Source organism: Tetrao urogallus (genome assembly GCF_951394365.1).
Source record: "Tetrao urogallus genome assembly, chromosome: 1".
Classification (NCBI taxonomy): domain Eukaryota; kingdom Metazoa; phylum Chordata; class Aves; order Galliformes; family Phasianidae; genus Tetrao; species Tetrao urogallus.
In genome coordinates, this window is record NC_136813.1 from 118,729,492 (window position 1) to 118,742,273 (window position 12,782).

The window sequence follows — 12,782 nt, forward strand, 5'->3', positions numbered from 1 at the left end:
ATGGAATCTGGTTTCTTTAATGCTTCTGTGTCAACTTATTTATCTTCAACTCCATTCTGCTCATCTTTCATTTCTGCATCTTCAGTGTGGCTGGTCTGAAGAGTAGTAGCTGGCTAAACAGAGACATATAAAACAAATGTCTTCATTTATTATAAAGAATTGCCAAAATTTGAAACAATACCAGAAATGTCATTTTAAGCTCATCACTAGAACTGATTCTCAACATCATCTAACAATATACTGAAAAAAAAAAACCAAACCCAAAAAAACAATAACCAAAGTATTAAAGTATATTGCAAAAGTAGATGGCAAAAATCAGTGTTCTATTTTCTCAGTGTCTCTAGTAGTTTGCAGTGCATGAATCTACCTTCTGCAAAGAACAGGACTCCACCGTCTTTCTTAGGGGCAGAGGCATACATTTCAGTAGTGTTAACATGGTCCTTTTGCACTTTTCATGGCTACAGATTGTTTCAGCAATCCACTCTTCCATTAGCAGCACATCTTGCAGTGTGCCACACCTAGATACACCAGACTCCCAGCAGCTGTGCTGCCTGAAGGAACCTGCACAGCACAGCCAAATAACGAGCAGTTCACAGAATCACTGGTCAGAGGGGCCTCTGGAGATCATCTAGTGCAGCTCCCAATTAAACCCTGAAATTTTACATGTCAAGATGCAAAAAATTCTAGTTTGGTTGTTGCACCTTAATTATTGCTAAGACTCTTCATTAAAAACAAAATAACAATTAAGATTCTGGATAAGTCTATATGACAGTGTCTAGAAGGACAGAATATTTTCTCCCAGGATCCAGTATGCAAGGACTGCTTTAGACAGGTACAAAACCACTCTACTCATTGATAACGCTGCCTTCCTTGCAGAATCAGCAGGGAACTTTTGTGTATTTGTTTATACTTCTTCACGAGAAGGAGAACTAAATGCACAAAACTACTGCTACACTTTGAAAAGAAAAGCAAACAAACTCTTCAGAGCAGCTTGCCCATCTAACCAAAGAATTACGAATTATCTCCCCTTTCCCACCCATCCTTACTATATGACGTTAGCAGGGCTGAAGCATAAAATTCATCTACGATTATCTCTGGGAGAAAATTTGATTTCTGATTTCTTATGCACCTTATTTTGAAAGAATGATGGCGGGGGCGGAGGGAAGGGGCAGGGAAAGGAAAATAATTTGTGATGTAAGAAGCTGTCAGCTGACACAGTCTGAGATGCCTTAGTTGTTTTAATTGCCAGGTACGCTCATTTCATTTAAGGACAGTAGGCCCAGGACACACTCACATCAGAGTCGCTCAGCCACCAGAATCAACTGTTCTCAGAATAATCAGTTCAAGGACAAAAGGCACTTTTTAAATTCTTGAATGTTGTGTTTACACCTCATCACTACTTTCTTATTAATATACTGCTCTGTTGCAGTATCAGTTTAAATAACTAGAAGGATTTTATGCAACATCCTTAGTACTGAGAGCTGTCTTGTTCAAACAAGATGGTTTCATCATGTTGAGTGTTGCCTATCCCCATTATTTCTCCCCCAAAAGCAATTAGCTACCTGAATGCTGTCTGACTGTATGAGAAGTAAGCCAAATACTCAAAATTCTATCCCTTGTCTAATACGTGACATTAGACCGTATGATCTTCTGAAGTAGTGCTACTTACCTTTAAGTCTTTGTCTGCAAGCCTTTGGAACATGTTGGCATACATCTTCTTCTCTTTCTCATGCTGCTCCCGTATTTTTTGCTGACAAGTTACTAGTTGCACTTTAGCAGCTTTGTTACTTGGATAGAGTTGTATCACCTTCTGAAAATCTCCTCGGGCCAATTCAAAGTCATTGACAGCCAAGTGGGCTTCTCCACGCCGGAAGAGGCCTTTTTCATTGCTGCTATCCAGTTCAAGTGCCTGCATTTAAAATAGAGTAAGAAAGAAAGAAAAAACCAAAAACAGCATTTGAGAACAATGTAGTGTTTGGGTTTTTTCTGTTTAATTTGCTTTTTTAAAACTAACATGCAAGTCAGAGTATCAGCAACTGCTAGAAAATGACCATTCTTATTTTCATGGTTGACAGGGCTTAGTAAAAAGCTAAATTAAATACAGCAAAAATAGGTAGAGAAAGATACAAGAAGCCACATCCAGCACCTTATGTTTGTTTTATTTCCTCATGCCCAACTATCAGCTGATCAGAAAGTCTGAACACCACACAGCCGAGTATTCCTCAAGTCACTAAAGCAAGAGATAAACAGTCAGATTGCTTGAGCAGCTTAAGAGTGAATAAACCCTGCTACCTTGTTGCAGTTCTCCAAAGCCTGAGAGTACTCCTTCAACTTGAGATGGCACATAGCTAGATTAAGGTGAGCAGCAAGCCTCAAGCTCTTGGCTTTTGTATCTTCCTCATCAGAGAGTCCTGATTCATGCTCCAGCCACGACACAATCTTCTTGTACTGTAATGCTGCTCGTTTGTATTTCCCTTCCTGTAAACAAGGCAATTACATTTTCACACAGCTCACCATAGTAATTTTTACTGAAACTTCCCCCTGCCCTTTCATCTTACCTAGAATGATAGATCTGAAAAAAGAAAAAAAATTAACCAGAGTAATCAGAAAACTTCCATTACCAAAAATACACTATCATCATAGTGTATGACTACGGTAGTGGATTAGAAAATCTATTTGGACATTGCAACTGTAAGACTATCTTTTTCTTTTTTTTTTTTTTCTTTTTCCTTTTCAGACACCTTTCTCCATAGTCCTTTCCATAAAATGACATGGATAAAACCATGAACACCACTCTGAAATGATCAAAGCTTAGATCATTATCATCAGTTCATAACACGGATAAGAAATGTTATTATTTCTTGGGTATTATAATTTACCTTGAAGTACTGAGTGCCTCTCTCCTTCACCATGCAGCTTTGTTCCAATTTCTCTTCTGTATTCATTTCCCAAGACTCCTTAGCCTATCCAAACAGGAATAGTTCAAGACAGTGACAGGGAAATCATACGACTGTGCTGTTTCTCAGTAACAGCACACAAGAGACAGACTTGGAAGGAACAGTTTCGCACAGCTTCTGGAAACTGAGCTAGAACAAGACAGCAACTTGACAGCAACAGACAGGAGACCAGTAAGGACAATTTCAATCAAAAGCTCCCAGAATGTAATCATCACCTACAGTAACATCTTCCTTTTCAGGTCAAAATTTTAAGGATTCAGTTTGTCCTTGTTTAAGCTGCATCAACAATTCCCATACCTCCCAGTTTGTATGCCCTCATTCCCACCTTCTCAAAGCCTTTGAGTTTCACTTCATATTGTAGTTCTGCATCCGGAGGGATCTGAAATTTCTCCTTCCCAGTACTTCCAAAACCGTAGCTGTAAGATAGGGAAGGTGAGGGGGAAAGGGGGGGGGAAGAAAGTTACAAAACCGGATATTCAGGACAAACCTCTACACAGGAAGCTGGAGGTAAAAACCACACAAATCTGCCTATATTACTGCAAGACAAACTCTTGGAGAACTGCAGATAATTTTCCAGAATCTGCATGCACAAGACAAAAGAGAAAAACCTAGGATTAATTTTTCTGATTTCCACATTACTTTTTTTTTTTTTTGTTTGTTTGTTTTTTTGTTTTTATTTCTGAAGCTTTACTTGTTTGGTTGCTGCTGTTTCTATGAAGCATAAGAAAGTAAAAACACCAACAAACAACAAAAAAACCTTTGAAATGGCATATATATTGCTTTTTATTGTCAGCCAAGACAGGCTACTTCCTTTATAATGTCTGTATTCTAACTATTTCCAGAAAGAGACAGCAGTAAGTGAACAGTTGTGCACAAGATACTGCCAATCCACTAATTAACACTAAATGTCAGTACAAAGGTTCTGCCCTGAGACTCCAGTAAGAAATTGCATACTAGCAGAAAAGCACTGAACATAGGTCTACTTTTCCTTTGTTCTACCAAATTCAGTTCCAGCTTAAAATAACTTCAAAACAAACACATTCAAATTGGATAAAAGCAATAAATATAAAATAAAGCGCATAAAGTGGATAAAAGTGCAAACTCCACTTCTTTTATATTTGTTCACACTGTAAGGGGAAAATTCTGCTTGCCTTTAAAGGCATTTAAAGTCCATTCCTATCTTTGAGTTGGTGGTTCTTGGTCTCAGAATTCTGAAATGTTAGATCCAGGATTTAGACAAAACACCACCTTATTTCCCACAGAAAACCTGAATGTCTTCTTCCAAATTGCTATAAAATTCAAGCAAACATTTCCTAGTGGCAAAGGATTTCAGATACTCTTAACCACATTCCACCTGAACAGCATATATCTTATCAAAAGGCTACTCAGAAGGCTTACTGGAACTTTTACTGTTCTGTTACTTAATCCAGGTGTCTTTATAAACCACTGCTGTATATTTAAGCGTACTTTCATTATGAAGTATCCACATGAATGTACGTTAAAAACAGCAACAGTATTTGCTATAATATTCACAAGGATCAACACTATAGCGACTTACACCAACTTCTTTTTCAATGCTAATATCAGTGGCTAAGTAATCTTAACTTCTTATCTTCCATAAATCAAAGTTTCAGGTCTGATTATGTGTTTACAGTAGCACTGAAAAGAGTTGAAAAACAGCGCAAATAAACATATCATTCTTACCAGATGCGTACAATAAGCCCTCTCAAGTATCAGAAGATGACAAACAGCTTACTTGGGTTTGAGATAGAAAATGGATTCCTCAGATTTCTCCATTTTCTGGATTGCTTTTTCCAGACCATGAGGAAGATCATAGTTATCACCTTCGCCAATCTCAAACTGCAGCTCACGCCTATCAAAAGCACGATCTTTGTATCGGCCTTCAAACTGGACTGGTTAAAAAAAAAAAAAAAGAAAAAAAAAAAAAAAGAGAATCCAGATACAAATCAGGTGTCTATGTGTGATAAGGGGTAGGCAGCACAGACAATACAAGGAACAAAGCTTCCCCTCCCAACCAGTCTTTTCTCCTTTTAAGGGTTACAAATGCATATCAGCTATTGGCAACAAATTCCACTTCTGCTCCTTTAGTTAATTAATGCTTTTTCTTTCAAGCTGTTGCATTGTGTGGCTTTTTTTTTTTCCCCACTTCAACAAATGGATATACTTTATTAGACTCCTTTAACTTTTGTGATAGGCACTGTATCAGATCTGGTATCTCTGAAGAACACAACTGCTGCTGGAAAATCTAACCTTTTCTAGAATAAAGAGAAAGAAAGCTTACTTTTAGTTGTTATGTTACTTGCTAATGGAAAGAAGACAGATATTATTCTCTTCCAGAACAAACAAATCACAGGTAGGGAAAAACACACTTTCCATCACAGTAAACCCATTTACTATTTGTATAATATACATACTTTCTACCAGAGCACCCTCATTGGGCTTCGAGTAACCTTCGCCTTTCTTACGGATTCTTCGGATGATGCCACCATCTTCATCCTCAGTGAGGTCTTCTCCCTTAAACTCAAACAGCTCTATCTATGAAGGGAAGAAAAATATTGCATTTCCTTCTATCACTTTAAGTCAGCAACTTACAGAATTTGTACTCGAATTCTTTGAAACTATAGCTATTAAGACAGTCACTGTCTTCATACCCTGTAAGATATTAGACAGCCAAGACTACGAAGATGCCATATTTAGCACATACTAAATGGAAACCTACTGAGCAGTTTCTAATGATTATTTAGGCTTTTTTTCCCTCCAGCAACTTTGGACTTCCAATACTACAAATAAGACCCTTTAATTGAAAGGACTGTGAGACTGACTTCTGAGTAAAGCTTACATGAGCCACAATACTTAAGGACTACTACAGAACACACAAAAAAAGCTTCTATTGGTTCATTAAGCAGCATCCTTTCCCCACAAAAACATAAAAGAATATCCTAAGGTAAGACTGAGTTATAAGTAATGCAAGGAGAGAAGGAGCAGGAAAGTTAAATATAAAAGATCTAATCCTTCCCTTAAGTGCTTATCTTTCTGTATTGTGGGAGCGTTTCAGAAAAATGTAGACAGAAAAATAATTTAGTCATCTTAGTTTCAATCGCTGAGAAAGAAGTGTAAGTAAAGTATCTGCAAAAACACAACAAAGCCATGATCTGGTCCAGCTTGTAGCCTTGAACTGCTGCTGCAACAAATTGCTTGAGCTTTTTAAGTGCTAATGTTGGACTAGACTATCCAGTCTGAATCTTCACATGGTCTTCCAAGACTTTAACTCACATCACATGTAGGCAAAATGGAAAAATGGCCTAGTCACGAAACAAACTTTGATGGCTACAAAATTGATTAAGAAAACCTTTTGCTATCTTATCTGTGAATAAAACAGTAATAAAAACTGCACAGAAAAGCAATACAGTGAAGTTAACGCTGATTAGATCAGGCATATCCAACCTGAGGACCACATATGGCCCAACCCTTGCCCCACACCATTATAGTAGTGGTTCTTCCCCCACTATGGCCCAACCCAGTCCCAGGCATGCAACCATCACTCAGCAACAACAAAACATCAATCAGTACGCCACTAAGGTTGTCTCAGCTGAAACAAGGACCAGAGGAGGGCACAGTGCAGTGTTAAGTCTGCCACTCACATTCTGTTGAACTGAAACCTATGTCATGACATGCTCTTGTGCTGCCTAGTGAATAAAGCACAGCAATTGCCAATAGTACTTCAATCTACCCAATCCTCTCAAAATAGAGCGGAACCCCCCGAAAAGAAAACTGTGGATGAAGGAAGAATGCTCAAACGGAAACAGGCAGATGAGGACAAATGATGAGCACCGTGGTTAACTTCTAAGAAAATAGTGTCAGTTTCAAAGATTAGAATTTGAAAAGACATCCTAAGCAAAAACACGCTGCCAAACCCAAAGCATTTCACTGAATGCTTTGTAAACACAAAATAGCGGAACTGAAGAAAAGCCTGTCATCTCAACAAAATATTTTAAATAAAGTTAGAACTCAAGTAGACTTCATTATAAAACTTGATATGTGGTAGCAAACTTGACTGAAAAAAAAAAAAAAAAAAAAAAGACAATTTATTAAGCAACATATGGAAAGCATATCAAACATATTTTGTCCTAATTAAAAAAGAAATTTCTAAAATCAATTTGTTTCACCAGATTATAAACAGGCAAACTGAAGAAATAGGAAAATCTATCAAAACAAATTTGGAAAGTAAAGCTGCTAATTTCAAATTTTCTGCTTTGGCAACAGATTAAAGTATGACACTCTAAATACAGCTGTACTTGCCACTTTTATTAGAGGTACTGAAAATGAATACAACATCACTGAAGAAATGGCTTCTCTGGTGCCTTTAAAAGACACAAATACATCTCTTGTATGAGACAGTCAAAATTACAATGAAGTGGTTTTATTTAAACTTTTTCATCATATCTGGTATAGCCACCAGTGCACTGAAGACAAGTTGCTAAAAAAGAGGAAATTAATGGAAGATAACGCAATTGCCAATATATAATGCAATTCTAAGTTTTCAATTTCATGAAGTTCAAGTTTATCAGATCATCACCAATTCCAGGAGTTCCTTAAATGTATGGATGCTGATCAGGGGGACATCATTTACATTTCTGAACCTGGGTAAGTAAGTAAAGGTTGAACACTAAAAATATATGATTTGAGAAATGAAATCAAGTCCTTTCTGGAATCAAAATGAAAATTTGTGCCAGAACATGAAGATTAAAAATGGCTCACAGATTTAGCATTTCTGGTGGATGTGACCACTCCATTCAATGAATTAAACATGAAGCTTCAAATCATCTGCTATGATTCAAACATAACAGTGTTTGAAATTAAACTTTAAATTACAGCAAGTTCAAGTCATGTCACATAATTTCATGCATTTTGACACACCAGCTAAACACTGTGCTGCGAACAGTGAAAAATATGCAGCCTTGCTTTTCATTTTGAAAAAGAAACTTGAGAATAGGTTTAAGTATTAAGAAAACACCCTATTTTGTTGTATGTGGAGTTCTGTTTTCAGTTCTTCTAAATACATTACCTGTGCATTTTCAATGTACAGAATTGCAATCAGATATCCAACTCAAGTATCTGATCGCATCTGTTTATGAGACTTTTGTGGGACCTGTCTTAATGGAGAAAAATATCCCTCATTTCACAATCATGTCTTATTCATTTCTTTTTTTGGTAGCATGTACATTTGTGAACAATTATTGTCAAGGATGAAGCACAGGAAGAGTGAAATTTCACCAAAAATCTCTGATGAATACCTTGAGAGCTCAAGAATGCAACCACTTCCATTGAAACAGTGTATCAGTTTTGCAAAGACAGGATCAAATATACCACTAGTCGCATATTTTTTTTGCTCTTTAAAAAAATATTTTATTTAAAAATACTAAAAAAGTAAAAGTTTTGTTACTTATATTAAACATACTACATATTCAGCCCAAGAAATTTCCTCTTCACTTGCTGCTGTGCAGGCAAATCAGAAGTTTTCACGCCTATGGTTTACAATGAAGTGTCTTATTTTAAAAAAGTTCAAAGCCATCACTCCAGAGATTCATGAACTGAACTAAACCTACACGGAATACAAAAGGAATTGAATATGCATTTGCACAAAGATTATTTCTACTTGACATTTTGATGGATATCTAACACCAAATATAATCCTGGTCTAATTTAGTTTACCTAAGACAGATGTCCCAAAATGTTCTACTGATGACAATACAGGTTTCTCCACTTCTTTTTACATGCTCACTCCCCAGCATATTTTACGGAAGGATCACGAGGAATAAAGAAAATATATAGAGACATTTAGATGCTGATGTGATGATTAGTAAGACCTACTAAATCTTTGAAGAACAGTTTTTGAGAGTCCTAACATGAGAACATATACAAAAAGAAAGAGTTTTAATTGAAAGAGAACTTACAATTCAAGACTCTTACAATACAAGAGTACAAAATTCTGGTGTGGTGACAGCCATTTGCAAAGGAACCATGCTGGCATTGGTTGTTTTTTTGTTTGCTTTTGTTTGTTTATAAGACAAATTTAAAAGTTTATTTTAAACTAGAAAGAAAATGTAGGAGGTAGACTAAAGAAAGTAGAAGCTTCATAGATATTCATCTAACATTCCTGACCAAAAATAAATTATATAGCATAATTTCCACTGTGAAATATCATGTTCTTCGTTTGCTCTTCAGTCATAGAGTTTTAGTGACTGTATCTCTCACTTACCTCAAAAATCAGTGTAGCATTGGGAGGTATCTTTGGTGGGCTGCCAGCCAAGCCATAGGCATATTCTGGTTTACACGTAATCTGACAGATTTCACCAACCTTCATAGTTGCAACAGCAATGTCCCATGCTTTGATCACCTCACCTGTAAAAAGCAAATTTTTAAAATGATTGCTAGGTATACATAAAGACATAATCAGCTCTGTCAGTATAAAAAGCTAAGAAATACTGACTTAAACTCATTCAGGTTTACATGCATCAGTTTTAACGGTAATCAAGTTATGAAGTTATTTGGACACCCAAAATTAGCTAATTTTTTTTCATTCTATAGTGATTCTTCTTCTCCCCTTACTTTTTCACCCATAGAGAACATAGGTAATCTGGACACGGATCATCCCTGAAGCACCTGGCACAACATCAAGTGTGAGCAAGTGGGAATATTCTTCAAAAAGGAAGGTCTTAGGATAAGAGATTGTCTGCTTGTATTTTGAAAACAATCCACAATAGCCTCTTCTCTCTGTACTTTATCAGATGCAAAGACCAACAGAAGTGGTAACTGAAAGTTGTGCCTGTTTATAACCAAAAGGGGAAGGAAAGCAGAACAAGTATCCCTCCTAAAGCCAAAGTAACAAAAACCTCTCACTCAAGCACTCCTACTCGTGGTTCCTTTCAGTTCAATCAGGTTGCCTTTTATTATTTGACTTCTACCATTCGGTAAAATTCCTATCATTCCGAATTTCAGGACTTTGTAGAATTTATCTCCCAAATAAAAAGCCAGTAGATGGAGAACTCCTAGTGAAAAACACCGATTGAATAGTAAAATTCACTGGAAGCAGAATGTTTGGATTTTTGTACAAAAAAAAAAAAAAAAAAAAGTTTTTGATAATGAAGAGATTCCAACAGTTAAAGGGAGCTTAGAGAAAGAGAGTGCACATTTCCTCTTTCCTTCAGTTGTAGCTGATGGCTGCCCCTGTGCACTCTGTCCCAGTAGTTGTGCACCCTTGTGCCAGTACCCAGCCACACTTACCTCTTCTTGAATTTGAGGCAACAAAATACAAAACCAATACATGCTATTTAAATGCTTTTTAATCACTGTATCTCACAGTAAATTCCCACTGAGGTGAGCCTACTTCCCCTGGAGTGTTGTATCTGAGGTCCTGAGAATGCGGAGGCAGATATACAGCATGCCCACTCAGAAAGATCTCAAAGCATTTCTGATTTAATCTATGTGAATAAACCTTAAGCTCTGAAAACTAGTTTAAATCGCAGTTTTAATAAGTGGAAGAGCCACGTGTGCAAGGAAGCTCCATCTCAGTATTACTAGGATTGATCAAAAGCAAACATAAGGTATTACCTTTCCCCAGGTCAAACGAAAACTTGTCTCTCCTGTCCAGACTGGAGTCAAATTTTGTGCCATCAAGAAGCCATCCTGTATAATGGACAGTCACTTTATCACCTATCATCGGAGACTCAGTACCAGTGCCTTCCCTCTTGACAACCTGAGAAAAACAGTAAGCAACACTAAAATGATCAAAACTACATTTGCTTATTGGACTTCAGTTCTATTCACTTAAGGTGTGTGCCTTACCATCTCCAGTCAACAACAGATCTGCAAGTTTGCTTCGGTTATCTAAAAATGTTACAACTAGTCTATCTAGAGATAAGTAGCATTTCAAATGCAGGAAGAACATAAAGGTGGCTCTGCTGCCAGCAGGTAAAATCCTCTGGTTACTATTCTGCTATTCTGATACAAAGCTAATGAAAGGATCTTTCCTGTAATCACTGCAATGATAGTAGTAGAGAATTGGCTTATGTATGTTCAGTTAGATCTTTTCAATAGATGTAACCTGCACTCCTGCAACTACTACCAGCTCTTGACACCAAGCACATCTATATTAGGCCCAAGCGTAAAACGCACCATCTCAAGCTCCAAGAGATGCTGATATTAAGATGGAGTGCCCCCATTTTCAGGCTGTGAGAAGTAGTCAGTTCAGCCTGCATAAATCAGTACTAATCACAACCATCTATCCACACAGATAGAAGAGATGCATACACTCTGCCAAGGCACCATCTTTAATTCCAGCGTCCGACCACGTGCTGGGGGCGGGGCAGATCTGTCCCTCTCCTCCCCCCTTGTCCCCCCAACCTAGCGAGCCGAGAACTCATCCCGGCTTTCATACCCACGCGGGGCAGGGACTGACGCCTCTTCTTTTCCCCTCCACCTCTCCCTTGGGACCTCCTCACGGAAAGCGCGGGCTCCTCGTCCCCAGCTCCCACGGGTAGCTCCGTACACAGGCAGCGCCTGCGTAGGCCCAGACAGCCGCTTTCAGCGCTGCGGCTGATGTATAACCATGAGGGCTGCGCGAGCATTCCGCGCCGAGCGGCCCGATAACAGCCCTACCCGAGCGTGTTGGAAGGAAGCCGAAAGAAGCGCCCGCTCGCAGGCCGCTCCGGAGGGCCCTGCACAAAGCTGATACCCCACCGCCCCCAAGTAGTAGACAGCGGCCGCTGCAGCCACTCGGTACCTTCAAAACGCCTTCATCCCGCTTAGGGGTGATGTCCACCCCCTCCAAGGGAGCCCCGTCCGCTTTCATCTCCTCCGCCGTCATTCCGTCTGTCGCTGCCACTGCTGCGCTAGGAAAGGGCTGCCCAGTGGAGTCGGCACCGGCCGCCGCGCTGGGCTGATGCCTCACTGCACCTCCGGCTCCAAACAGCGAGACAACAAGCACCACGCACACTTTCTCTCCTACCTCTACTGCAGCGCGATCCGGGGTCAGTGACGAGGAGGAAGGGGAGGGGGAGAGGGAGGGGCCGAGAAGTTTCTAGAGAGGCGGCCGGGCTGCCGCAAAGCGTCCGCCCGTGGTAGGGGCGGATTAAAGTGCGCGTCGTCCCTTGGGGCGGAGAGACCGTCGCCGACGGGGATGTGGAGGAGCTTAGAAGAGGCAGTTGAGCTGCACTGGGCTGAAAGAGTATTTGGCAGGCGATGTGCTCAGTTTTTCCTGCGTGATGGGGGTGCCTGAGTCTGTAGAGAGTAGTAGCCGCTAGGCTTCGGGTGTTTCCCCTAAGCCTTGCTGTAGTGTTCCCAAATGTATGGGTGTCGTGGCTTGTCCTCTCGTGTGCTGGTGGATGGTTTATAGATGAAGTTGTACCAGTAGGCTTGGAAACAGCGCATTGAGCGTGAGTAGCGTGCCTGTGGAGTGCGGGTGTCTCCGCTTGCTGACCTGGTGGTCCTGTTATAGGCTGTCATAACCTGAGCTTGATCTGCTGGGGTGCATAGAGAGAAGTATATAAGCTGTTTCTGGCCCAGTGGGACTTAGTACTGTAGGCAGCAAAAATATGGAGGCATTTAATGAATTTTTGCAGTACTATATGCACATTCTGTGGTGAGCGCTAATGCCCAAGTCACTGCTCTCTCTAGTCATCCAGCTCCTGGCTTCTCTTTTTTGTGTAGATTTTATATTACCACACTGTACGTTGAGTTAAATTAACCTTTGCTTGTCATCTGCTTTTCATTAGGTAATGAAATTGAAGGAAAAGCAAGAAGGTG

The 12,782-nt window shown here is 39.4% G+C and overlaps 1 protein-coding gene across 1 annotated transcript; it reads right to left on the bottom strand.

Moving 5' to 3' along the window:
* Positions 1–35: 35 nt before the first annotated feature.
* On the bottom strand, positions 36–11,844 carry FKBP4 (FKBP prolyl isomerase 4; the record flags this gene model as incomplete). Its single annotated transcript, XM_079549619.1, has 10 exons — positions 36–113; positions 1,670–1,909; positions 2,293–2,478; positions 2,880–2,963; positions 3,283–3,373; positions 4,714–4,870; positions 5,393–5,513; positions 9,238–9,380; positions 10,590–10,734; positions 11,761–11,844. 10 exons carry the CDS (start codon positions 11,842–11,844, stop codon positions 36–38), a joined length of 1,329 nt encoding a protein of 442 aa, XP_079405745.1.
* Positions 11,845–12,782: the final 938 nt, after the last annotated feature.